The 27,978-nt window shown below is 42.8% G+C and overlaps 2 protein-coding genes across 4 annotated transcripts in view; both read left to right on the forward strand.

Annotated features, from left to right (window-relative positions):
* SELENON (selenoprotein N) overlaps positions 1–7,245 on the forward strand; it is a 31,292-nt gene extending 24,047 nt beyond the window's left edge. The window contains exons 11-12 of the mRNA XM_074976153.1: positions 748–849; positions 2,255–7,245. Of these exons, the coding sequence (XP_074832254.1) occupies positions 748–849; positions 2,255–2,425 (273 nt within the window). The 3' untranslated portion in view covers positions 2,426–7,245. The remainder of the gene's footprint in view (positions 1–747; positions 850–2,254) is intronic.
* A 1,754-nt stretch (positions 7,246–8,999) lies between these two features.
* On the forward strand, positions 9,000–27,945 carry MTFR1L (mitochondrial fission regulator 1 like). Of its 3 annotated transcripts, XR_012642459.1 has the most exons (8): positions 9,263–9,526; positions 12,603–12,738; positions 13,542–13,646; positions 14,291–14,400; positions 15,230–15,441; positions 17,540–17,849; positions 23,398–23,595; positions 25,744–27,945. XR_012642459.1 is itself a non-coding variant. In XM_074976504.1 (7 exons), exons 2-7 carry the CDS (start codon positions 12,724–12,726, stop codon positions 25,847–25,849), a joined length of 858 nt encoding a protein of 285 aa, XP_074832605.1. In that variant the 5' UTR covers positions 9,000–9,050; positions 12,603–12,723; the 3' UTR covers positions 25,850–27,945. The 3 variants fall into 3 exon arrangements, 2 of the variants coding, with proteins under 2 accessions (XP_074832605.1, XP_074832604.1); XM_074976504.1 differs by lacking the exons at positions 9,263–9,526; positions 23,398–23,595 and adding an exon at positions 9,000–9,050; XM_074976503.1 differs by lacking the exon at positions 23,398–23,595.
* The last annotated feature ends 33 nt before the right edge of the window (positions 27,946–27,978 follow it).

Genomic DNA, 27,978 nt, shown 5'->3' on the forward strand with positions numbered 1-27,978 from the left:
ACCAGCATTGTGAGTTGTGAAGAGCTCTGTCTTTAGTGGTAGCAGAGCCTTAAATGGATCATAAGTGGTGTCAATTTCCTAGCTGGTTAATGTCTGTCTCAGCTCATGCTGTGAGTCCAAATGTCAATCGGTTGCGGTGATCAAAACTGTGGGTAATCATGTTCTGTTGTCCAGACCTCTGGCGAGTGAGCCGTGGTGGGGTGATATTGACTATGCCAGGGGTCAGCAACCTTTCCGAGGCGGAGCGCTGAAATTTGACCTTTTGACCTCTGTCCAGTCTGGCTGGTGATACTTTTTAAAGTCACTAACAGTCCCACTTACAACAGCTTCATTCATAAATGCATTAAGATACAGGGCTTTACCATGTAGGTGGTGGGTGGTAGCATTAGCTGGTCTTTTGTTAATCCACAGGTGGCCTGGCTTTGAGCAAGCTCCCGGCTGCATGGGGGAGGAGGGACAGGGCTGAGCTTGTGCCTCATGTGCTGATGAAAATCAGCTCCTGTGCTGCTCTTGGCACCATGCTGGGGGGTGCTGACGAAACTGAGATGGAGTCTAGTGGCGTGTGACTGAAAGAAGCAGCTGGTCAAATAAAACAAGACCCTTCTATTTATGTTATCACGACCTACCTAACAGCTGTTCAGTCTTGCAGTTGCTGCCTTCACCCTGTTCTCCCTCTGCTGCATTTATTTTTCTCTGGTCCATTAGCCTCAGTCCAAACGGACACTATTTGGGGGTCCTTTTTTCCAGACCAAGAGACAGAACGAATTCTACAGCAGACTGGCTGACCTGCATCTAGAGAAATACAACTTCCCCGTGGAGATGATGATCTGCCTTCCCAATGGAACAGTGGTACGATGGTTGCTTCGGGTGGGCTGGGTTTTGGCCTTTCCTTCTGTACCGCTCTCTGTCCTTTCTTCCTCCCCCTTTTTTTATGAGGGGAAGGGCTTGAAAACCTTCTGGCATGTGTTAGGCACGAAAATCTACATAACTATTACTGATGGGGGGGGGGTTAGTGCAAGGGCAGTGGGGTTAGGTGAGCCTTTGCTGACATGAGCTGTCACAGCCACTTGTGGTTACTCAATGGCCAAGATGCTTCGTTAATGACTGAGCGTTTACAGAGCATTTCTTATTGTCTGGGAACTCAGGAAAACATTTTGCCTTGCCCTGAGTTCCTGTGGCTGGCGGACACAGCAGGGAGCCTCCTGCCTGCCCGGCCCCCCGCATGCCACTCAGAGAAGCGGCTTCAGGGCCCAGTTTGTTTTTCAGTGGCTGTGAGTTGGGAGGGGCGGGGGGTGAGAGGGAGAGAGGCTTCATGCGCTGCCCCTGCCCCCCAGCACACTCCCGTTGGCTGGTTTCTGGCTGTTCACAGCGGCACATGGCCCCTGCCGTGGTTGGGCAGGCAGGGAGTCTGCCAGAGAAATCAAATGGGCTGCTGGCTGGGCGTTGCCCATTGAAGTCTCCCAGCCAAAGCCTGCCTCTGGCAGCCCAGACCCTCCCACTCCTTTCCCCCACCCCACATAACCCAAACCGTCTGTTCCTCGTCCTGCACCCATACCCCCTTCCAGAGCCTTCCCCCTAGTCCCCTGCCGCAGGTCACAACCCAAACCCCTACACCTCAGTCCCTGACCCAGGTCATAACCACCTCCTTCACTCAAACTCCTTCCCAGTCCCCACACCCCCTCCTGAACCCCAGTCTTTTACCCAGAGCTCCTGTCTGCACTCCACTTCCATCCCAGACCCCTCACCTCCTCCAACAAAATCATGGAAGAGTGCAACCCTTGACCACTTCCCAAATTCTTGAAGTTGCTTTGCATCAAAAATTACTGCCCACCCCCACATTCTGATCTTCCTATCGCTCCACTACTCTTACCAGCTACCTGCAGAGCACCCCACATGCTCTTGATAGAGCCAGATGAGTTTCGGTAACTAGTACTGTTTTACAGATGGGGAAACTGAGGCACAGTTTTGTTCTCTGCCACAAGAAGCTGATCTCAGAGGCAGCATCACGGCCTTTGAATTCCTTTCTTCCAGTCCTATGTCTGTGCCTCCCTCTTTACTGCACCTGGCTGCTATCTTCTAAACTACCAAAAACCTAAAATCATGCCAGTTTACGGATGTTGTGAGATGAGAGAGTTCTGGATTAGAGATGTTCAGCCTGTAGTTGGCTAGAAGATAATCCACGGGATGATGTAGCGTTCTTTGGCCTGTGTTTACTAAACTCAGTCCTGCCAATATACTTCCTTTCCTTTCCCAGGTTCACCACATCAATGCCAACTATTTCCTGGATATTACTTCTATGAAGCCTGAAGAAGTCGAGAGCAGCCTCTTTAGTTTCTCCACCAGTTTTGAAGATCCTTCCACTGCCACCTACCTCCAGTTCCTGAAGGAAGGACTGCAAAGGGCCAAACCATTCTTGCTGACCTAAGGGTTAAAAAAAAGCGTGTGTGTGGGAGGAGAGGGTGAACGCCCAGCAGAGATGGCCAAAGCCCACAGAGTTCTTTTGTTTGGACGAAGGTGATTGTGGCAAATCTCCAGAATGGACATGGTACTGATACTAAACTGTAGAAGATTCTAGGACTGGAGTCTTGAACTGAACAGTAAGGCTGTAGAGTCTAGAATACATCTTTTTAATACTTCACTTACCCGTTGAGTTTAGGAAACTTCTACAGGAGCTAAAATACTTTAATTTATACACATAAATGCACCCTCTGTGGGTATGTCTCAAAGTCTGGTCTGCTAGCAGCCCTCACTTCCCATCTTTGCAAACAAGATCGTACACCGTAAAACTCGTGCTGTAGCTACACTGACTGAAAACCTGAAATGTTTGTTACCTAGGGCTTAGCTTCAACTTCCAGGACTCCTGCTGAGCAGCACCATACAAGAGTCCCAGTGAAGTTAAGTGCTTATGCTAAGTACTACTCCAGCTGAACACTTGATGTAGAATTTGGTCTCCACTAGATTGCTTGCTACAAGCATTTTGCAAATCACATCACTTCTCTTTGCTTCTGGGTATGCTTCAGGGTGTTGACTCTAAAACCTTATCTATTTCGGTCTTTTGTAGCTGAGATGGCCACTGTAGCAGCTCAGACCCTATCAGCTAGAACAGCTTTTCTGGTAGTGTCTGGATCTGAAGGTAGGATGTACTCATTGGAGAGCCTTCAGTTCTGGAAATTATCTGCTTCCACGTCTGCTGGAACCCCCATCATTTGTGTGTCATGGCCTTATGTAAGACCCATTGTATGTATTCAAGCTTTTGCCTTCAAAGAGGGAGTATGAAACGGATATGATGCAGTTGGCAGTGCGGAACTGATCAACAAATGTTTTGTGTCAGGGTTGTTCAGTGCCTTGAAAGTTCTTATTCCACCAGACATCCTGGAACTGACTCCCAACGTGTCAGCATAATCCAGAAATGCTCTCATTTCCTGTATGGGGGCAACATGCTACTTACGGTCCATATTTATTTTTCACACATTTCCAATTAGCATCATGGAAATGAATCCAGTCCTCCTCCAGGAGCCAAACAGGAGAGCTTCTTTTGAAATAGAAGGTTCAGATCATTTCTTGCACATTACCTCCTGTAACTTTTAAAAGTGAGCTTTTTTGTTTGTTTTTACAAACTGCTTTGAAAGCACCACTCCCTTTCACAAGTACAACAACTGAAGGAGAACTTGCCCAGACAAAATACTTTTGATCCTTCATCTCTAACCATCCTAAGTATTGGCACTTTCTTTGTACAAGTAGGTGGTCGCAAGCCAAACTGGGGTAAGAGTGGGGGTTAAATTTAGTTAAGATCATAGTGATAAATTTGAGATCGCAAAATGTTGCTATTATCAGGGATACCATAATGTTTGGAGTTTAGTAAGATCAGATCACTCATTGGATCAATGGTCCATCTAGACCACTGTCCTATCTCCCCACAATGGCCAATCCCACATGTTTCAAAGGGAATGAAAAAAACAGGCCATTTATCAAGTGATCAATTCCCTGATATCCAATCCAGCATCTGGGAGTCAGTGTGAGGTTGCATCCTTGGCCAGCTTGATTAATAGATCGATCAACTTCTCTAATTCTCTTTTAAACCCTGTTACAGCTTTGGCCTTCACTACATGACCTGGCAGTGAGTTCCTTAGGTTGACTGTGCATTGTGAGATAAGGTAGTTTGTGTTTGATTTAAACCTGCTGCCTATTAATTTCATCTGGTGACCTCCCCCTAGTTCTAATGTAAATAACTCTTCCTCATTCACTTTCTCCACACCATTCATGATCTCATCGACCTCTACCATATCCTCCTTAGCATTCTCTTTTCCAAGCTGAACAGTCCTAGTCTTTCTTCCATCTCTCCTCATATGGAAGCTGTTCCATTTCCTTAATTGTTTTTATTGCCCTTATCCATACCTTTTCCAGTTCTAGTACACCTGTTTTGAGATGGGGAACTAGAACTGGATGCAGTACTCAAGGTGTGGGCATTCCATGGATTTATACACTGGCATTATGAAGGACCTCATCAAAGACTTTCTGAAAGTCCAGGAATACTGCATCTGATGAAGTGGGTCTTTGCCCATGAAAGCTTATGTGCCAAAATATCTGTTTGTCTATAAGGTTCCACAGGGCTTCTTGTTGTTTTTGAAGATACAGACTAGCTCTGCTACCTCTCTGATACTTGCATCCACTGGATCACCTTTGTCCATGTGTGTGTTGCCCCTTCAGGGAATTCTAATAGATTGGTGAGGTATGATTTCTTTTTACAAAAGCCATGTTGACCCTTCCCAACAAATTGTGTTCATCTAAGTATGTGAAAGTTTTTAACAAATATAGTTGCATTACAGTTGCAGTAAATGTTTACTTTTATGGCATCTGGGTTTGAATGTATATTCCTGTTGGTAGGCCAGGTGGAACAACAGTGGTAGACAATCAAAAGCAGTCCATCGCTACAAATAAACAATGGGTCTGTTGTCAACTGTTCTGCTCTTTGAAGCACATTTTAGTTCAAAACATACTCAAGGGACCACATTTAAAATCAACCAACCATCCAACCAACCATGCCTTGTACTGTTTCGATATCTTATTTTCCTTCTTTCATGGCATGTGTAACCCATGACAAAAAGCTCACCTCAATCCACTTCTTGTAGTGACATTTACCCTTGCAATGTTTCCAGGAACAGCTTTATAACTATGCTGTATTTGGCTCCTGCTAGCATCTCTGAAACTCTAGAAATGCCTTATAGACTCAGGTTTGGTAACATTTTTTAATGATGGTGAGGATTATCAGTCTGCAGTGTAAACAGTATTGGCTGAACCAAAAAAAACCTTCATCCCTTGTGCAAGCAGCCTTTACCCACTTAGCAAGCACACAGTATCCCCCTATGTTAAACAGACAATATTGGCTCAGGTTGTGATTTTGACTGCAGGCAAGGAAAGCATCTGCTAGTGCTAAAGACAGTGAGACTGGGACTGCATTTTACTGCTGTGGTGAGAACCAGGGGAAGTATTTCCCTCGCTGTTGTGCACAAGTACATCAGTCACCACAGCAGATAATCAGAATTCACCAGGAAGCAGTATCAGGAATTCTGGGATACAGTCACAAAGGATAAAGTGCCACAGTTAGTTCCACATCAGTGTGGATGCAGGGTGAAACCTCCCAGTAATACAACCCCAAATGTGTCCACAGTTAGTGGGAATTAAAATGGCCAGGTTGATATTGATTAATCTGAGACCAATGGGTCCCTAATGCAGGCAGTGTCCAATACATTTCCAATCAAATTAGGACCAAAACCTAGATCCATGGAATCCTTAACATTGTCCAAAATGACATCTCTCTGTAGGGTCCCAGAAACGGGCACGTCTCCCTGCTGGATTACAATCAACTCATTAGACATTAAGCATGGTGGGAAGAATTCTTATTCCAAGAATAAATAATATACTTTGGGGCTCTGAAGCCATTGTATGGATCTCAAAAAGAGCCTGATTCCAGTATTAATCTTGTAATGGTAAAGCTGCCTAAAAGAACGCATAACTGTTTTTACTATTGTGTTATTTTGGATCTCATTTTGAGAAGTAGACTCTGAACAAAAGCAGTGTCTTAAAATTTTTTTAATATGTGCTAAATTTTTCATATTTTTACTAATACTTCATAGGCTTTTATAGGTGGTTTTGATAGCTCTGAAGAGGATGAAGTAGAAACATTTTTTTCCTGATCATCTGTGCTTTGTGACGGTCTGATCTTAAATCGCAAATGGGTCAGAGCTGATTTCTGACAGCTGTAATTCAGAGAAAAACTTATTTTATTTCCTCCTCTGGGAGTTTTTAAATCAGTTTGTGCAAAATTTATTTTCCTCTAGGCTGTCTACAGTACAACAATAACTTTGAAGTACAACTTCAAAGTACAAGTAAGCAACTTCAAAGTGGAGCGTCTGCACACACCCTACCTCGAAGTTAAACTTCCAGGTAGGGCACTGCTTCATTCCTGGCAGTGCAGTACGGACTTTGAAGTTGAGCTCCCTACTTTGAAGTAACTTCCAAGTAAGGGAAAATGTGTGTAGACTCTCTGCTGGCTACTTTGAAGTAGTGCCTGACTTCAAAGTTAACTTCAAAGTTAGTTCCTAGTGTAGAAGCACCCCTAATGTTCTTGCCCAGAGACAATTCACATTTAGAAGTGAATGTTCTCAAATAGTTTATTTTTTACAGAAGTAAATGTTTCAATTCGTGTGTGTGTGTGTGTGTGTGTGTGAGAGAGAGAGAGAGAGAGAGAAAGAGAGAGAGACTAATTTTAAAACATTGTAGTCAGGCTACGCTGGCCACTTGCTGAAGTGGTATTGAGTGATTTCAAGGATTACTTATTCATCATTGGTTATCTGTTTAGTATAATGGAGGGAAGAAATACCCAACAAAAACTAATACCAGCCAGTCTATAAATCAGATATATAGTGTGTCTTAATCATTGTCAGTCTTCTCCATTTATGTTCCCTTGTCTTTACTGCTGTTACTGGTTATAAACTAACACAGTATGGAAAATTGTATGCATAAAATACCAAAATTCCTCATTCTTTCAAAAATAGCTTTACATATTTAAATACCTGATTATAGTTTTGTTACTAACTATACCTACAGAAAAACCAGTACATTAAGCATTAGCTCGATGTTGTTTGATCTTCACAGGTAATTCTTGTGAGAACTGTTCTCGATTTTACCATCTGTGTCAGCTTAGTTCACTCATTTTCCTGTAATAAAGATAAAATCTGGAAAATAGATGCTGGCTTTGGCTGTCATGTTGACTAAATCAAGACTTATTTCCAAATGCGTAACGTGAAAGAATAAGCGGAGTTGAAATGGTTGGGCGCATTCCAAAAGGAAGCAGATATAATGAGAGAGAGAGAGGGCATCAACACTTAATGTCTCAGGGCCAATGTTTTGAGCCAGAGCCAACAAGAAAGATCAACCCTCTCTGCATACTACAGAGCCTCAGATCGGTACGATTCTTTTCTTCCCAGGCAAAACTCCCTTTGCTGCAGCTAGAAGTTTGGTAGTGCGAGGCCTATAGCAGGATATTGCTGTCAGCTCTGAAGGTCATAAAGAATATTAGAAGGAACAGCTGATGAATGTTCTGGAATTGACAAAGGAATCCTAGAGCAAAGCCAATGTTGGAGGACAATGACTCTCCTGTAGTCTGGCTGTGGATAGATTCAAATGCTAAGGTAATTAAAGTTAGGCTGGGTTAGGCCCAATAGGCTACGTTGCCATAGAGTTGGGGCTAAGATGTGCTGACTCCTGGTCCCTGGGGGGCAGCTAGCAGAAGTGTGACACAATCCTGCCAGTGGCTCTACTCTCGTGTAGCCTATGCCCAAAGTCCACCATACAAGCAGAAAGAAACTGAGGCAGGATAAATTCCCATCACCAACTAAATGTGCCTGACACCTCTAGTAGAGGTGAAGGATGTTCTGAAATGCCCTGTTGAATGCAGATCAAACGTCCCACAGCTGAGTACCACTGGGCACTGTAAAATCATGCTTCATCATGTCCTTAAGTAAAATCTTCCCAATCAGCTGTAGGAATGACCCCTGTAAAGTGAGTAAAGCTACTAAATTACTACTGTGTCTCTAGCTGGCCTTCTGGACTTTGACTAAAATTGATTGGGCAGAAATAATTGGTGAGGCAGTGGTATTTGATAGCCCTGGTACAAGGAGACAGTAAGTAATTCCCACCACACAGAAATTTGTCTATGGATTAGAGGGAGGAGAGTAAATTTTGCAAGGGACGGAATAAGAACAAGAGAAACATGCTGGGGTTGAGGCACTGCTGAACCTGAAGGGGATCAGAGCTGTTTGGGAATTTGCCCTTGAAATACTTCTGACAAGATCAGTTAAGCCGCAAATGTTGGGTAGAAGCATCTCAAGTTGGAGCCACAGCCATGGTCTGGTTGAAAGCTGGGCTGCTGGGACTCCCGGGTTGCTAGAGCCTGTGCCTCGGGGGCAGCCCAGACCCAGCAGCCCGAGTCCCTCTCCAGCACCAACGGGGCTGGCTGTGGGGTTGAGTGACGTCCTAGACCGCCCCCGCCAGTTGAGAGTGGAACCAAAACGGCTTGACTGGGGGGCAAGTGCCTCGGTTTGTTCCGAAACGGGCTGAAAACTCGGGGGCACCCGCCACGGGCACCCCCGTTTGGACTGTGACCAGCTGTAGGGGGGTAAGTCCTAGAGGGGGCCCGTGTCTCTGCTCCCCACAAGCTGGGCGGGGGTCCCTGGGCCACCCCCGGGTCTCTGCACGCTCTTGGCACGAAGGCGAGTCCTTACAGCAGCTCCTCCCCGCCCCCCCGTGTCTCTGTCGATAGTGGCGACTCCTGTTGCTAGGCTCCCTCGCGTGGGTGCACGGGGCGGTACGTCTCGATGTGACGTAATTACGCACAGTGGCGCAGCCGCAACCTGCCTTTCGGCGATGGCTGGGGGGGGGGAATGGGGGGGTCTGCGCAGGCGCATAGCTGGGGGCCACCGAGCCAAAAGGCAGGACGGCCGCCTTAGTTCTACTTCCGGGTCAAGCCAGATGGCTGAGCGGAAGCGGAGGTGAGAGGGGAGGTAGCGGCGGTGGCGGTGCCTTTCTTCGTGGAGAGGATTTCGGGGGAGGGAAGGGAGGCGCAGGGTGACTGCGGCGGGGTATGGGGGAGGGACGGTAACTGCCAGGAGCTGGGCGTAGCTGGGGTGCTTGTGGTGGGGGCGGGCTGGGAGTGCAAGGGGCGGGGAGACTGCAGGGGCTGGAGCTGGAGGAAGCGGCGTAACCGGCGGTGTGTGCGGAGGGCAGAGGTGTTTCGCTCTCGGGGACTGGCTCTGCCCGCCGGATACGTCTGTGCAGTGGGTGAGAGTCCCGGCCGGGTGGAGGTGGATCCAGGACCCCGCTCGCGACGTGCCCCGTTTGTCCTTTCTTAAGTGCTCCTCCGCCGGTGCTGTCCTGCCTGGGTTTTGAACAGCGCTGCGGTCTCCTCGGGAAGCAGGTCGCTGTCATCGCCCCCACTGCCCAGATGGGGAAGCTGAGGCACTACGAGGTGAAGCCAGTAATTTGGAGTAATGGCTGACAAGTCGGGAAGAGATCAGATGCTTCTGTTATAACTACTTGGCCACAGGCTCTCCCAGAGTTGAGGATGGAGTCCAGGAGTCCTGGCTCCTGACCTGACACCAGAATCATTTCATCCGACTCACTCCTGAGTTCATCTTGCCCAGTTATTTTTAGTTAGAATTAAAGCTGCACCATTATTAGTCTCTGATTCTCTCCCTAACAGACATGCATATTGTAGTTGCCTCTTAATTGTTCTATCATTCTCCCCAAAATTCCTAGCAGTACGTTGCTAAGCTATTAATTTGTAATTAATATAATCAAAGTAAATCTCCCCATAAAAACCAGAAAAGGCACTTGCCCCACTTAGGTGAAGGCTAGGAAAGCCAGATGAGGGTGGCTTTCTTAGCCAGCATGAGTTTCTCCTATCACTGTGACTCAAGAGCAGCACTTGAGTGGTTTGTAGTGTGTCTTGAGCCAAGGGAAGTTTCTTTTCAATTGTGGAAACAGCTGAGTTTGTCCTGGAGCAATAGATTTCATTCTCAGTACTGCAGTTGTTGTGGTTGACCTTGTTCAGTTCCTCTTTGGCTTCTCCCCCATTTGATTACACTGCAGGCTCCTGGGTACACCCATGTTTATACTCTTCTGTAAACAAGGTGATCAGGGGGCTGCTGCCAGTGGTTCTGTGCATGCTACAGGCTGAAGACCAATTCGGCCTTACCCAGCTACATCATGCATAGTTATTTTTGGTGGACTGACCTGTGATACTGTTAGTAGCATAATGTCACTTGCTGACCTTGGTTCAGTACAGAGGAGGTTGTTTTCTCTGTGGCTGATGTTTATATGCACTTTGCTACACTTGTGCTGTTGAGCACCAATTTTGTGGTAGTAACTGCTGGGGGGGGGGAAAAAGGGTGGTGATTTTTATCCCAGCAAACCTCAAATGAACTTGTTTTTGTATATAAAGGTAGCCAGATACTGTGATTGCAGGTCTTACTAAAATCTAGTTAGAGAGAGTCACTTGCTTTATGTATTTCTCCATGTAAGTTGTATGGTACTAATGTCACTGCAGGGGATGAAAATGGACAGTGGCAAATTAATCCTCTCTCGGGAGAGATCAAGAGAGGAAACAGTAGTCGCAAAAGAATTCCCTCCCATCTCCTCCCTGCAGCTTAACTGCTAAATCTCAAGAGAGAGGCCTGCTTATATTGTGTCTTTTAAATGCTGCCTTTTGCTTCTCTTTGTATCTTGGCAGTCAGAGCAGCAGCTCCTTGCTGCTGATCTTTACCAGCATGACACTTTCTATGTTGTTTCACTGATGCTTGTTAAAACATCTTAGACATGTTGAAAATAAGGAGCTTAAAGAGATGCCATCAGCTAAAATGAAATCAACTTCAAAAACTCAAGTGAGATGTGTTTCCAAACATTACACCTATCCCTCAGCCCCCTAACCAATTTCTGTAGGTTCATAATATTTTACAATATCCCTCTCTCTGTTGTGTGAAAGATTCCCACCTCCAGTTCCTATGCAGAAACTGACTGGATACAAAATCCTAGCAAATGTACAAAGTTGGCAAAACAGAAAGAAAACACAATTATTCTCCTTTTATGGGCCCATAACTGAAAGATTCTCTTTCATGGGTCCAAGCATCCGCAAGGCCAGATGAAATTGCCAAGGCTTAATCTTTTTGGATGATGTCATCCCTTAGTTCCAAAAAGGAGTAAGTAGAACATTCTGATTCTGTGATGCAAGTGGTACAGTGTTCAACTGCCTCCAACTGGCTGTTCCTTTGTCACTATTAGCAGGTGAGGCACTCCCCCACCTGTGGGTTGGAGATGGGGTGCAATGTTCCCTCTAATCTTTTTCCATCCATGTGTGGAATAATTTATTGTATGTGCACTGAGGCATAGGCAAAGGTGCACCACCACTAGAAACAAGCAAACAAAAAAACTCTAGCTGTGGGTGCTCTGCTTGTCAACTGGGTGGCATCTGAGTCTCTCCTGAGCAGTCGCACAGGCACATAGTTTATACTAAACATGAGTGAGGGGTGTGTTACCTTTCTGCCTTTGTTTTTTCCACCTGCTGGGGAGTGCATGTTTAGATGGATGGTGGGTGAGAGTCAGAGTCCTGTCCTTACAATATCTAACTTGGTTTCTGAGCCCCTCTGCCTGAAAACCTGCCCTTTTAAGCACCTACATCTAAAGACCTCAAATAAGAGAGACCTAGTTTATCAAATCCTTGTTTGACAGGCAAGTGCCATGGCTAAGAGGGATAAACTAAGGCACAGGGAGGGGTAATGACTGCAGTCATCATGGTAACTTTGTGGCAGAGAGAAGAATAGAACCCCTGGTTTCTAATCATCCAACCTGCTCTTGAAACAAGTGACCATTCTCTCCTTAGTTCATCTGATATGTTACTTCTCACCTGAGATTAAAACTGTTTTGAAGGAGGCTGCATGGTTACCTCTATTCGAAGTCTGGAGGCTTTATGAATGCAGAAGAATATCCCACTTGATATTCAACTCACCTGTAAGGGTGGCAGAGTTCCAATGGCTTTTAGGTAGGGTGACCATCTGTCCTGTATTAGGGACACCAAAAAGGCATCCCAAATTATTTTTTAAAAGGAACTAATTGTCTCGTATTTGGGCCATTCCCACCCCTCTGCCCAGTGACCTTTTCTGCTAGCAGCTGCACAGGTGCACCTGCCTGGGGGGAGTTGCTTCCCCAAGCCTCGGAAGGCGGGGAATATGGGTGGGTGCTGCATGGCTGCTGCTTCCCTGGGGCTTCTTGGAGCCAGGGGAGCTGCTCTTTCCCTCCCCCGCCAATGTACCTCTGTCCCGTATTCAGGACAGGGACATACGGTTGCCCTACCTGTAGGGGATCATTTTAACAGCATTGCAAGAACAAAAAAGAGCCATGTTAACTACTCTTCTGGGTATCGTTTTGTAGTCGCTTCTGATAACTTTACAAAGAACTTGCTTTTAACTTAGATGTTGATATTTAAATACACAACTCTTGAACTTGCCCATATCTAGACTTATTTTGACTTTTTTTTTTTTTTTTTTAAGTGAGAAGATATGTTCTTCAAGATGAAATAATATGAAGCTGCCTTATGTTTCTTTGCGCTTCAACTTTCATCCCTGATTTCTTCATTCAGCCAGTGCGGGAACCTTTTATACAGTAACTGCAATGGAAACGGAGTCAGTAAGTGTAACATTTCTTTCAACAATATCTGATTATGCAGAGCCAGGGGATTCCGAAACTACTCATGCTGCAGAATGCGTCATGAGAGAGACTGTTGTGCTGGTCGTCTCTCTTCCTAGCAGCCATGGCCTTTATTGCTTGTGTAAGGGCTATCTCACTTCATATTCATTTCACATGCTTATTATGTATTGTGATTTTTTATTATTTTATAACATTTAAGTATTGTTTGAATTGTAAGATGACGAGTACGTTAAGGAACTTATTACCATAAGTCAAGTTTTGCTTTGGCTTTCAAATCTGTACAACAGCAGTGGGTGCATTTGTAGCCGGTTTGTTTAATGTATGGGTAAACAATTTCAGATTAACACTGTTAATGCACTTTATATGTCTTTTATGTTTTATCGCCTAGTTATCTACAGGGGCTTTTTCCCCATGAATTGAAAAATAACAGGCTCGTTTAGGATTTATAAATTTACCTGCAGAGTTTGCTACCCAAAGTCTAGAAGAGGACTCTAAGCAGGCATGAAACTGATTAAAGAGATTTTTTTCAAAGGCACAAAAGCCAGTTTGGCACCTCGCTTCTTTTCATTGACTTTCATGCTTGCAAAATTATGTGTGGGGTTGTAGAAGAGGCTGTTAATTTGAACATAAATTTTGGAATTGGTACATTTGTTTTCTTTTGATTCTTTTAAAAATAACTAAAAGGCATGCAGTGAGTTTGAAATTTATTTATATGGCAGTTCTTGACACTTTCAGAAATCTGTATTTATTTGAAATATTTTCTAAAATGTCTTGATTCTCAGACTATCCCAATTTGGCAGAACAAACCCTATGGCTCATCACGCAGTGTTGTCAGAATGATTGGGACAACCCTTCCTTTAAAACCCTGTCCTAGAGCATCTTTTGAGGTAAGGGCATGCATAAAAGACTCTAGAAATATACACAGGACCCTGCAGTTCTTTAGCTACATAAGTAATTCTGATTTGCCATTCTTTTCCGTAGCAAAAGAGTATTTTTGAAATTTGAAATGTACCACATGCATTTAAGAGGGTTGTGGTGTTAAAATGATTGATTGGTTTTAACAATTTTCATTCTTTCTAAGTTTTCTAAATGTGCAGAATGATCAATAGCAATCTGGGAGCAAGAAGTTCTGTATAATGCAGTTGGGATGGAATATGAGCTAATGATTAGAAAGGACTGAGTCCAAACTTCTAGGTCCTATTCCCAATTGAGCCGCTAACTCTGTGTATGACTTTCAGCAAATCACTTGACCTCTCTGTGCCTCTGTTTCCCAAACCATGATATGGGGCTCATGATACGTGTCTGTGTATTTGCATTTCTGTAGCTTCATTTTCTATGTTTATGATACACGTTAAAGCTAAGAGGACGGTTTCATAAACCAGTATACTGGAGCACTGTGTTTCTCTGACTCTATCTACACTGGCTTTGGGAATCTGATGAGGAGAAGGCATCGTCGTCTTTAAACTGTGTCAAATGCATTAAACAGAACAAAACCATTATCTTCCTTAAAATGCTGCTCTGTTCTTCCTAGGTCCTACCAAACGTTTCAGAACTTTATCTAAATGATGTACCTCCAGTCCCCACTCTAGCAGATATTGCATGGATAGCAGCTGATGAAGAAGAAACATATGCTAGAGTCAGGTATTTTTGTGTGCTTTCTCTCCCCATATCTTCCTCTATAGTGGCTTATTTTGTGAAAGATAAACTGTGTAAATATATGAGCATTTGATCAGTGTCACTTTTTTGAGTTGTTTTGGTGACATACCTTTGCTTTCTTTGAAAGGTGTTTCACAGTGAGGAAGGGCAAGAAATTTTGGCCAAGGATACTAGGGCAAACTCTTACGGAAAGTGCTAGGAGATACTTACCGTACAGTGACTAGTCTCTTAGTTTTTAAGATTGTAATTGAAAGCTCTCTACCCAGTAAACTATACGGCACTCTAGGTATTTACTTCAGAATGATGAAGGTCTGTTGTATTCCTTCTGGGATTCAAACTTTTGGATCTAGAGACCACTTAAATCCATTTTGGTTTCTGAAGTTCTGGGGAAGGCCAGTATTCTTAATATTAACATGTCCTGAGGAAAAATAAAATGCAGGCCTTTTAAAGCTTAAGGAAATATGTAGATGATGCCCACAATATAAAATGCTGCTCTGTAGTATTCCATTGCATAGACATGTAAACCAGCAGGAATAGAGGCATATTCCACTGGCCCCCACGGTTAAGGCCCTAGGCCGAAAGTTGAGAGGCTTTTTTGTCTTGATTCTGCCACATTGGGCAACACTTTGAGTGGCTTCTGTGGCCCACTTTCTAGAACAGACATAGTATCTCCCTCCCGGGATTGCCAGGGTTTGTGGTTTGTAAAGTGCTTTGCAGTTCTTGGCTGGAAGTCTGTAGAAATAAAAAACACTATTGCTCAGTTGAGGTCTGTTCTGTTTTTATAATAAATATCCTTTTGTACTATACGTCTTAGGAGTGACACTCGCCCATTGAAGTACAAATGGAAGCCTAGCCCGTTCTTTGTAATACAGCGAAATGCTTCAGTGCCCAACTTGAGAAAGCAGGAAGAAAAGCTTCTGGCCTTGAAGAAACCTGGTTTACCTGCCCTCAGTAGGACGACCGAGCTTCAAGATGAACTGAGTTACCTGCGGAGTCAAATAGCTAAAATTGTAGCTGCAGATCCGGGTAGGAACGTAACAGCCCTTCTTTTCTAACCATAAAAGGCTTCAGGCGGTGAACAGTGATGATTAGGGTGTAAAAAGTAGGCAGTATTGATCAGATACTTCATTGAAGCGTTGTCAGCATTCACGTTTTTTGCATAAAATGGAAAACAAGACTTATTTTGTCATCTTTGGACCCATATCTCTGTGACTTGGGGATCTAATATAAAATGTTTTTAGTGGTGTGCCCAGCCAGAGCTGTCCAAATAGCTCATTCTTAAAACTAAGAATCAGCTGAGCATCGCAAGAGTTTTTTGATTAGCGGGGAGATGTCAACCATGCTGAATCCTACTGCTTCCTGATAACTGCCAGTGACTTAAATGCTATACAGCCAATGGAACATGAATGCTATAAATGACTAGAATTGTACTCTGCCCTTGTGAATTCTGCATGCTTCTCCTCACTTCTTGTTTATGCAGTGTTATATGTGATATCACTAGAAAGGCTGATACTACTATTAGGTATTAGCATTTGTTTAATCAGAAAAGCCCCACTTAAAACAAGAGTAACCAAAATCAAGTGTAATTGTGTGGAACGCTAATTGTACTGGAGAGAGATGTAGAGGGTGTTGGCTGTCCAGATCAAGTGCCTTCCATTGATGTTACTGTTCTGGTTTTTCATGACCAGAGATGAGCACTGATTCTTCAGTCCAGATAACTGGAGAACTTCAGCGAGCCTCTTAAATAGGTTAAAAGCTTATAAAGCCAATGTGACCACATGCACATTATTTTCCTGAATTAATTCTGGTTTTAACTAATTGGCTAACTGCTGGCTGTAGTAAAACACAAAGTTAGACTATCTAAGCCAAAAAAGCAAGTGGATATAGTGTGAAAGAGCAAATTCCATCCTTGAATTTCTGCTGGGATGCTTTGGAAATAAAAAGGTTTCTGGTTTTGGTGGAACTCTAAAGTACACATTGTCACTAAACAATTATTGTTCTGCTGACCAGTCAGACCAGTAGGCTTGGCACCTTGCCAATCTTACAACTTCAAAACTTTTTAAAAGTAGCAATTTGGCACATTACTGGAACTTGAACTTCCTCCAAAACAGCTTCTCTGGTAGGAACTTGCATCTGTTGTTCATGTGTAGTGTATTTGTACACTCGGTATACGGCCAAGCTGTAAAGCTAGTGGTTATGATTTTGGCTTTTTGTCAGTGGCATAAAAGGGGAGGGAAACTAACTTCCTTATGGCAAAAAAGTGATAACCTTTCTCCATTTTTAAGTAAAATGTTGTGACAGTATCTCAAATACTGCTTTGTCATGGGAAATTGTGGTAGATGGGCAATTATTCTAAACCCCGGAAACATGTGGCTCTCTAAGCACTTTTCTAATGTAGAAAGGCTCTTGTAGAAGATGCGTACTCTATCATTTAAATAAATTAGAGAAAAAGACAAGGTTCCAAAGGACATTGATGTCAGTCAGAACTAAATTGGAGGAGTTCCTGGTTCCCAGGCCTGTGTTCATACTATGTCACTTGTAGAAATGCCTGAGATTCATGTATAATGGCTTTCAGAATATAATAGAAAGGAAGCGACTTGGGAGAGGCCTTGTTTAAGGGGGTACCTCTGGCTTAAATGTAGGGGATTAGTAGTGTCAGAGAAATATCCTGGACTGGAAGAGGAAGTATGGTTAAGAACTTGGGCTGGAACCTAGGAGACCTTCACTATATTCCCAGATTTCACAGATGCTTTGTTTGTCCTTAACCACATAATTGAATCACTGTGCCTCCATTTCACACATGTAAAATTGGAATATCACAAGTCACTTGTGACAATAGTCAATCTTTGTGAGATGTGTGGATACTGTAGTGATAGAAGTTATGGGTTTACCTAGATTTGTAGACAAGCATGGTGTAAGAGTGATGTAGGAAGCAGCGTGCATGTGGGCAATAAGAGGGAAAGCCCTGGTCATGTTTGCTGCGAGGTTGTTGGCTTTTGTTTTTGTTTTGGGTGTCTTTTTTGCATAACTAGAGGGAGGTTGGCCAAGATCTAAGCAGTAAATGCTCAGAAAAATAAGATGGTTTGTACCTAGTTTATATATCTATGTATGTTTTCTTTTTCAGCTTCCACTTCCTTAACGCCAGACTTATTATCTCCAGGAAGTTCAAATGTATCTTCTCCCTTACCTTGTTTTGGATCCTCATTCCAGTCTACAACTTCCTTTGTCATTAGTGACATCACAGAGGAGGCAGAATTAGAAATTCCAGAGCTTCCATCAGTTTCCATGCTTTGTTCTGCAACCTCTGAATGTTGTAAACCAGAACCAAAGGACACTGAGGAGGAAGATTCTGTGTCTCTTTCGAAGGCCAGCAGCTTTGCAGACATGATGGGTATACTTAAAGACATTCATAGGATGAAACAGAACAAAGATTTGTAAGTCTTTTCCTGAACCTCCTTTTATTTTGTGCATAAATGCTTTCATCATCTTTTTTTGTCATACATTGTAGACCCATTGACTACTCATCTGCTTGCTTTTCGTGCTGTAATCATGCTTTACAAAGAATTATTTGCTCCGCATTAGAATTGCGGATATAGAAATACGTTTTATTTGCCTCCCAAATTATAGCCTTTGAGTCAGACCAAGCCTTTCAATATACAGGTAGACAGCCTGAGGAGAGTGTGAACTATAGCAGGTCTGCTAGCACACTGCTTCAACTCACCTGCACCAAAAATCATCTTGCCCCGCCCCCCCCCTTTTTTTTTTTTGGCTAAGGAAGAAAATCCTTGTTAGTAAAACAGAGATGTGGGGAATGGAGATGTCCATGCTTGAAGCCCTTGTTAATATTGTCATGTGTCTGCAAACCCTCTTACCCCTAAGCTCTGTGTCTTATTAGGCAAATTGTCCTCCCTATGCTGTTCCTGAAAGCAGATTTGTCGTACTGAGTTGTTTTGTAACCTGAGGGTACTGATTTGCTGACATGTTTCCCTGAGCATTGTTGGGGAAAGGACCACCCCCCCACCCCCGCACCTCCTCCCAGTGAAGAAGAAATTTCTGTAATAACTCAGCTGGCCTTTGTCATCCAGGTGACATAAGGACAGTAAATAGAATTGAACTGATAAAATTCAGCCCTTGCATAAGTACAGTCCAAAATACATGTGGCCACTACTGTGATATTTTTGAGTCCTTTACAGCATCAGAATAATCATTTTGAATTGTAATTATGGTCCTCATACATTTTATGTCCATTTCACTTTAATTGAATTATAATTCTTTTGCACCAGACAAAAGTAAGATGCCATTTAAAACTGAAATATATTCCCTATGGCGCAGTCTGTACCTGAAGTTTTAAATTTTCCGAAGAAATATTATTCAGAAGTGGAAATTTATCCCTCCTTTCTTCTGATTCTTGTCCTTAATCTTTCTGGAGGCAGGAGTAGGATTCAGGACTTAAATGAATTTCTTCGTCTCATGAATATACACTGTACATATATCCTCTTTTTGAATTGCTGATTTAAGTGGTGTTTTTTTCCTGCCTGTCCAAAGTAGTTTTTTTTGGCATCCTTCGCAATTTTGATTTATCATGGCCAAAGGAAATGTAACTTTCAAAAAAAAGTACTTGTCATTTTGCAGGGTTTAGTAGGATTGCCTCAACTTTGGTTTCAGTTAGGCATTAGGTAATTTAGTCTGCGATGCCCTGTTTGGGAAATGTGAATCTTCTCTCTTGTTGATTAAAAAGCCAACCTTTTCAAATTCTTCAATTTGAACCTCCTCCTCTCCCATCCGTTAGAAATAGTATAAATGATACTCAAGAGCCTACAAGTGTTCGTTAAACTTGTACAACACAATATTTAACGCTAATTGAGTAAATGTAGCTTAAAAAAGATAAAGTAAATTGACATATCACAAAGTTTCTATGGAGGATATGTTCTTGGGTGAAGGGAAATTGCCAAGTATCTTTGGCACTGGGGCCTGAGAATATGAAGCACAGCACTACTTAGGCAAAGATCTGCGATAATTTTTTTTTTTTTAAGGTGGGAGACTTCACAAGCTGCAAAGAAGGTTGCTCTCACACAACATTTGCAGGATCTTTGGGAAGGGACAGGAGGCAGTTGCAGAACCAATAGGGATTGGTGTAGAGGCATCTCACAAAGTCTTTGAGACAGGCTGGAGTAATCTCTGGATACTTTTAGAAGCCAGGGATGGTGACTTTTTTTTGGTAACTTAAATCTTTGTGACCATTGAACACACATGGTCAAGCACTATTGATGCACGTGGTCAAACAGCTTGGTCAGCGTGAGAATGTATTTAGCAGTATTATCCCCATGTTGGATCTATTCAGTCATCTTGTGTACCCTGCTGCACGGCTTAAATTTGGCATGCGTCCAGCTCAGTGTCATCAAAAGGTGCTGCTGAAGTTCTCCTAAAAGCTTGTCATGGATGCGGTGGGATGAAAAGTACATCAGATGTCGAAGACGTTTGAACATTCTAGATGAAATTGTGCCCCTGTATGTGACCTGAGGATTTGAAGGCAACAGCAGGCTTCAACTCTGCTGGCAATTTTATGCTCTTGTTGTGAAGGAAGGACCCTAGTGTGAGCCCTCAGGGCATTTTAGATAAAGTTAAAGGAGTCGTCCAACATGGCAAGATTTAGTGGTGGGGTGTGTGTGTGTGTGTGTGTGTGTGTGTGTAATGTAATATAATTAAAAATATAATATGCAGATGATCATGCGGTTGGTTCCATGCAAGGTGTGTGTTTGACTTTTTTGGGGTGACAGCCAGCTTCATCAATCCCAGTCATTCTTTTTCCCCATATGAGATGGAATTGCATGATTCTGCAGGAAGTCCACCTTTAGAGTCTGTCCTGTGAAGAGGTTCTGCTTGGGAGGAGGGGGTGTGGGGGGGGGGGGCAAGTCTGAGCCATTAAAACACTTTTATGCAGAAGTTAAGGTGGCACAGAAGGAAGGGCCTCAATTTCCTTGCTACTTATTTACTAGTAATTCCCATTGACTTCATTGGGGATTTCACAGATGCAGGAGCAAGAGAATGGGACCAGTGTAATTTTAAGGACTGTGGGTACGCACCTACTGCTGTGGCACAACTACGACACTGCAGCTGTGCTACTGTAGCGCCATAACCCAGACCCTTCCTAGGTCAATGGAAGGGGATTTTCCATCAGCATGGTTAATCCACCTCTCCAAGAGATGGTAACTAGATCAAAAGAATTCTTCCATTGACCCAGCTACCTCGTGCCAGGGTAGGTTGGCCTCTCTGTGGCATGCAGGGTGTGACATTCCTCAAAGCCCTGAGCAGTGTAATTTTAAAGTGTCGACTAAGTGTGTACCTGTAGCGCCCTGCACGGGTACAAAATGTGCATCCCCATATGCATCTGTATCCAGACACCAGTGGACATAAATTAGATATCTGTGGATTTGCAGAACTCTGTTACTGACAATTTATGCCGTTCTCCAGGTAGCTATGTTCCAGTAGCCTTACTCCATGAAGGGAGGTATTACAGCAATTATAACAAGGATTTGCGTGAAGCAGAATACAAATGTTTTATATGAGGATAGAAATGTAGCACTTTTTTTTCCTTGGAGTACAGACTACCAGGGCTACCTCTCTGTTACTGTTATATGAGGATAGGTAACACATTTTACCCCACTCGGATTGGGTGGTCAGGAGAGCAGAAGGAGCACTGTTTTTCTCTTCCACCAAGTCAGCTGAGGCGTATTTCCCATGGCCTGACTAATGCATGCCTTCAGCTTCCACTGAAGACACTTCACAGGATCCATTGTCTACAGACAAGCCCTATGATACAACCTAATCTGCTTCAATCCCACCGACAGACAAAATTCTACAAGATCTTTATTAAGCATTCTTAAAACTTAATTACCCTTCTGGGGAAGTAAAACAGATTGACAGAGCCAGACGAGTACCCAGCAGTCACCTACTTCAAGATGGGTCCAACGAAGACAATAAGAACACCACCTGTAGCCCCCCACTTAAACCTCTCCAGTGCATTGACAACTTACTTTGGAACACAATCTCTCACTCACAGACCTTGGGTGACAGGCCAGTCCTCTCCTACAGACAGCCACCCAACCTCAAGAAAATACTCCTCCAGCAGCCACACATGATACCTCAGTAACACTAACCCAGGAAACTATCCCTGCAACAAACCCTGTTGCCAACTGTCCACATATCTATACAAGTGACACCATCACAAGGCCTAAGCACACAAGCCGCACCATCGGGGCTCATGCTCCTGTACATCCACTCACATGATATGTGCCATCAATGTCCCTCCGCTGTGTACAATGGACAAAATGGACAGTCTCTGTGCCAAAGGATGAATGGACATAAATCTGATACCAGGAATTGGAATACACCTAACCCTATAGGGAAACATTTTAACCTCCCTGGACATTCAATAATGGATTTAAAAATAGCCATTTTTCTACAAGTGCATTTAACCACAAGCTCACAAAGGGAGACATCTGAATTGGAATTACAAATATGACACATGTGTAACCTAGACCTGAATAGAGATCTTCTATTCTTCTGCACTACAAGGGCAGTTTGTTCATCTTTTGATAGTCACAGTTATGGGACACATCCTATTCAATTTGCTTCATTAACTGGTCCTACTAGTGACAGGTAACCCCCTCTCTCCCCACCCCCCGATGCTTCTGCTGTGTAAACCCTGGAACCTTTTTGTTTCCCCCTACTCCATCTGAGGAAGTGGGTTTTGCTCATGACCTAATACATTTATTAGTCTCTAAGGTGCCACCGGACTGCTTGTTGTTACTGGTGAATGATAGAAGCTGAAATCACATTGTATGTAAATGATTTTAGTATTATCTATGATTGGTGTTCAGAATTATCAACTGATATTAGGTAAATACCATGGTAGTGATAATATGAATTTTCAGCTTAACTGCATTCTCTTGTGGAAAGGTGGTGGTGGTGGTGGTGTATGTTTTTGCCACTGCTTTCTTTTAAGCTGTCTAACCAAATCTGTAACCCGTAGGCTTAATATCACATTGCTTGAGCTTAACTGCATTGCTGTTGTCTGTTCCTCTATTTTAATTTATTGCCTTATCTCCAATGCAACATAGGTACACTTGGAGATGAGGGTTACAGTGTCTTAATGAGACCTGGGTGAATAACCATGAAATAAATAAGTATTCCATGGAAGTTTGCAATTAATTGGTGAACAATTTAGTGAATAAACTGTCTTCATTGTCTGACCAGAGCAAATTGAATGCCCCCCATTCCAGCCTTATCCCATGGAGACATGCCATGTATCTGGCTATGGCTGGTTAGGAGGCCCTAACATGCTAGTGGAGGAGCAGTTTGTACCTCCTTGACTGGCTGACTAGAGTGCTTGCTTATTGGCCTGGAGAACAGCAAGACTCTGGATCACAGGGCTTGAATCACCCAACCCTAGAATTTAATTTTGTGTGTCTTTTCCTGTATCATCCTGCTGATATCAGTTCCTGCTTCTCATAAAATGTTTAGCGAACGTAAAACAAGTGAATGCAAAAATACATGGTGAGGTTGTTCTTAGAGTATCTGTTATTTTACAGTTGATGCTGCTTAATGAGTTGTGAAATATCTTGTAAATAGTAAATGATCATAGTCAGCTTAGAACTCATTACAGAGACATTGATCTCTGTGAGGTTATTGTGGTGATTATATGGACATTCCAGCAGTAGCAAGTGTAAAAGCAGCACTATGAATGTTTGATTTAGAAGAAGCATGAAACAGCATGAACCAAAGCTCTTCTCGAGGCAGCCTCCTTGGGTCTATACTTGATCTAACCAGTTTCTGGAACTAAGACGTTACCAGAGCCAGCAGTATAAAATGAATATTATGCCTAAAAAGGGAGTTGAGTGATAACATTTAAGTTTTGTGGGTGGAGGTGCCACTTATGCATGATGGTGATTAAATCAATGCTTCTCTGATGCTCCTGTTTAGGAACTGATGTTAAACCCCCGGCCTGGAAACTTCAGCAATGAGTGTGAGACATATTTGCATGTTTCCACCACTAAAATCAGAATAGAACCTTTTTAATATCTGATGCCTTTTGGAAAGGAATTGTCTGGGTAGTGTTCCAGCTGATGCGTTCATTCAGTGTGTGGTTAAAAACATTTAGCATGAGGAGCTGCTTTCAATGTGAGTACGTTTTTATAAGTACTAATAATGAGATTGATCTAATTCAGGTGTAATTGCTCATTGATTTGTCCATGATTACATCCCTGGTTGTTGAAGTTGGTCAGTGAAAATTTCTAAAGAATCAAGATGTTGATACTTTAATTACAGTGCTGCTTGATGTTGGTTGAAGGTACTGTGGCCTCTGTTGCTAGTTGCCTAGTGTCAGTTTTCTATAGTAGCTGCTGGTTGCTCCCTGCTTCTGGAGGTTTTGTTTTTTTTCTCTCTGATTTCTCCATGGTGGGGATGAGCTTTTTCCTTGTGATCAGAAGTTCAGCCTTTATTGCTGCAGTCTCACTTTCACTGCTCATTCAGCCTCTTCCTGCATCTGCTTTTGGCTTCCCTCCTGAATCTTTGGAAGCAGTTTATTGGAACTCTGGGTGATTTGGGATTCTCTTAAGCTTCCCCATATGGAGGAGTGACTTCTCAAATTCCTACCTGTCTCTGCACTCATGTCAGGAATCCTGATTCTGGTGAAATCAGTAGAGTGTTTCCATCTACAAGATCTACAGACATGATTTCAAAGTTGAAATGAAGCAGTGCTTTATGATTGTAGGATAAAGCCCCCTGCAAGCACTTCACATACAGCACTGGGTGTCAGGCCTGAAGCCATAGGTTACAGATGAACTCCTTAAATCTAATCACTTAGGCTCAGGATACACTTGTAATTGACAGACAGATATTCTGTTCAGAAAGTGTTTTAAACCCTACATCACCCCCAGCTATAAAAGTCTGGCTGTGGCACATGCAAACACTGCTTTGTCAGCAGGAGGGCACTCTTGCCAACAAAGAGCTGCTATTTTGTCAGCAAAAGTGCCAACAAACAGGATTTATTGATATGCACCTTTAGCAAAAGGGCTGTCGTCACAGCCTTGTGCTAAAAACTGTAATTTAAATGTAGCCAGGCCTGCTGATGGAGGCCGGGCAATTGCCTCCCCCCTACCACTATGGCTACTTTGGGAGTAGCAGCAGCTTGTGGCCCCTTTAACGTGCTCTGCATGCAGCTGGGGTCAGGGGAACACCAAGACTGGCTGCCCAGGCCCTTCCCCTTCTGTCCTTGGTGCTGCCCTTTCCGGGGCACGGAGCTGAGCCCCCCTCCCACTTTGCCCTAGGGCCTGCAGTGGCTGTCATCCCCACTGGACAAAAGCTTTAGTCTATGAAAAGCTTTCGGTGCAAATTCAGGACTGAGTGGCTGCAGGTATTTCAAACAAATAAAGCAAACCATAATTGTTTTGCTTTCATCTAATTAAAAATTAATTGGTGCTTGTTGAGGCTTTTAAAACACTTCAGAACTCAAGGAATGTTTTCCAGCCTACAGGGAAATTTTATTCTAAAATATTAAACTCTGAAGGCAGTGGCTTATCCTTATTTTCAAGTGACATGAATGACCCAATATAATTCATACCTTTTAGGTTTCCTGTGAAGTAGGCTCATTTATTGTAAACTGATCACCAGGACTCATAAGAGACAGCATCCACTGGCTGCCTCCTGTGCGAGACTAGTGTTGCATTATGTGAGAGAAGGAGAAGTAAAACTGAAGAATCCTGTTTTATTGTACAAAGACATGCAAGTGAGCAGTTATTCAGTTTACAGTTAGCATAATTAGTTCTTGTATTTCAGCTCAAAATAATATCCTTCGCTTGCAATAAAGCGGGAGGACAGCCGGTATTCAGCACGTTTCTCCTTACATATTAACACTTCAGATTGAAAACTGAGGTGGGAGGGAATGAAATTTAGGCTGAGTTTTTCTACATAACATGGAGCTTTTATAGGCACAATTTTCCCCTTGGAGTTAGTGGGAACAGTCTCCACATTTCCTAAGCAGTTTGCAAAATCTGAGCCTTAATACACTATTAATTTTGTCTTCTATTCAGCTTTTGCGCTTTATCCAACTTGAAGAAGAGCTGACTGTCAAGGTTCCCAATGCTGCAGGGAAATGCTTAAATAAAAAAGGGGTTTCAGTGGTGTACACATTTCTCATAATTAGGTTTATTAAAATGTTTTAAATAAAATCCTAAGGATTGGGCCTAGCAGAAACTGTGTCATCTACAGACTTTGGAGAGTCCTTATCCAAATTGCTGTTAATACATTTAATTTTGTATCCTCCACCAGGAACCGAACTCTGTTGAAGGAGGAAGACCCTGCTGTTCTTATATCAGAAGTGTTAAGAAGAAAATTTGCCCTAAAGGATGAGGATATAGTCATGAAAGAAAACTGATGTTACACTTTTTCATTTAACTCTATTGGCAATTGTATTGTGTTCCTGAGATTTTTTTTTCCCCCACAGTAGCTGCCTTCCTAAGGATCAAATATTTTGCATCTTTACTAACTAGAAATTATTTCTGCACTGGAAACCTATTCAAGAAGGAAATTGTGGATTTGCAGTGTTTTCCACATCTATAAATATATATGCACTTTTAAAGAAAAAGGACATTTTTTCCACATATATTTTGAAGCATTACTGGTAACAGATTCTTCTGCAGGGTGATGCAAGTGTTGCTAGGTGAAGTTCTTACTATTTGTGGTTTTTCCACCTGGTGACTTAACTTAAATCATTTAATTTAAGTCATGATGGTCTTGTTGCAATATAACTTGCTACTCATTGATGATATAAATGGACATAAAACAGCTAAATCTTTCTTTGTTCAGAGAAAGTCATGTGCAAAGCTATCAATGAGAGTAAATTGCTTCTTCCTTCCAGGTCCTCAGTTTTTTTAGGAAGGTCTTACTGCTTTGAGGACAGATAAATTTGCATTATTTTCTCAAAAAAGAGTCCATTCCCTATTGTTTCTTCCAGTTACTTTTCTGTCTCATTGGGGCAGGAGGAATTAAAGCAAATTATCAGAGCATTTAACCAAGATCTAGTTGCTAAACTGCTGTTGGTTTGTGAGTGGCTTTGTAATTTTTTAAAGATTACATGACCCTTATGTCCTGACCTAAAGTAACTGTCAATTTCATGTTTCATTAACATGATCTTTCCATTCAGATTAATTTTAACATAAAATTCAATAAGAATGTCATTCACATAATGTGACTGAAGACATGTCTACTGAACCATGGCAGGTAGGAGTCGACCCTGTAGGAAGCCATTGGGGTGGGGGAGGAAAAAGAGTTAAATGAAATTCAGTGGTTGAAGTGTCATTCTTTGCTAATGTCTCACAGCTGTATTCAAGGTATATGAATTTCCTTCATATAAATGGAGCCATATACTTGGTCCTCCAATAATATTTGCAGGCTTCCATGATAGTTTTCAGCTGGGTAACACTGTTCTGTGTGGGGTATTTTTGTTGACAATTGGTAGTGTCTTTTTGTTTGCACTGGTATCTGAGCCATTGCACACAAAGAGTATCACTGTCATGAGCCTCTGATTCTTTTGGGCTGTTTCCTTGCAGCATATGGTGCAGATTGCCATTCTCCATGTGTCCAGCATTCTGAGTGCAGAGGTGGCCTCTTTGTGGTCTCTATATATTGATTTTTTTTTTGAGCAGCTGGCAGTATGCGAAGGAGAGGGAAAAGGCTTCAAGTTCAGATTCACTCCTGCAGCTGTGAAGGAAATTTGCTGTCTGAACCCCCTGGAGGTAGGGCCAGCAAAGCACTCGGACATCTGCCCTGCTTTGGCACTTTAAAGCCTGTAGGTTACAAAGACAGAGCAGCTAATAGTGGCATTCTCATGGGTCTTATTTTGAGACAGTGAAGGGTTCAGTGGCATAGTTGACTTGTTTAGGGGCCATGCTGGCAATCACAAAGTGTAGGACCCAACCCTGCATACAGCTACAAACTTATGCAAGTGGTCTGAAATTCCTCTGCTGTGTATCTCTCTTCCTTCCCTACACCAGCTGACTTTGGTAGAAATGGTACAGCTACTGGTTGATTACCTCTGATTTGGCTGTTGAGCTAAGTATCTTAATCCTGCTAGTTTAATGAAGGGACTGAGCCAGGAAGAGATGTTTAAGGGCTAGGTACAGCTCACATCAAGCATGGCTTTCTAGCTAGGGTGTGAGCTCCCTTTGGTAATTTTTGTTTCTATAGCAACAGAATCATTTTGACAAACACCAGACTAGGTGGTCCATCTAGAATAGATGGTACCACATGACATTGCATCTGATGAAGCTTATGCTCCGAAATATCTATTAGCTTATAAAGGCACCACAGGATTTCGTGTTTTTGCAGATACAGAGGAACACGGATACCCCTCTGATGCTTTAAAGCTGTGGTTCCCAAACTTTTTGATATGCTGCCCCCTTTTTGGTTTTCACTAAATCCTCATGCCCCCATAGTTTTTGACTGAAATAAATTTAACACTTTGCACTCTTACTTGTGTTTATTTTTCATGATTGATTAACTCAG

Source organism: Carettochelys insculpta, chromosome 24, assembly GCF_033958435.1.
Source record: "Carettochelys insculpta isolate YL-2023 chromosome 24, ASM3395843v1, whole genome shotgun sequence".
Classification (NCBI taxonomy): Eukaryota; Metazoa; Chordata; order Testudines; family Carettochelyidae; genus Carettochelys; species Carettochelys insculpta.

What these genes read in the sequence shown, in the direction of transcription:
- MTFR1L (XM_074976504.1), top strand. An exon ending in GTCCTAGAGCATCTTTTGAG is followed by an intron (nt 13,647 to 14,290) that starts GTAAGGGCATGC and finishes TGTTCTTCCTAG; the next exon opens with GTCCTACCAAACGTTTCAGA. An exon ending in ATGAAACAGAACAAAGATTT is followed by an intron (nt 17,850 to 25,743) that starts GTAAGTCTTTTC and finishes ATCCTCCACCAG; the next exon opens with GAACCGAACTCTGTTGAAGG.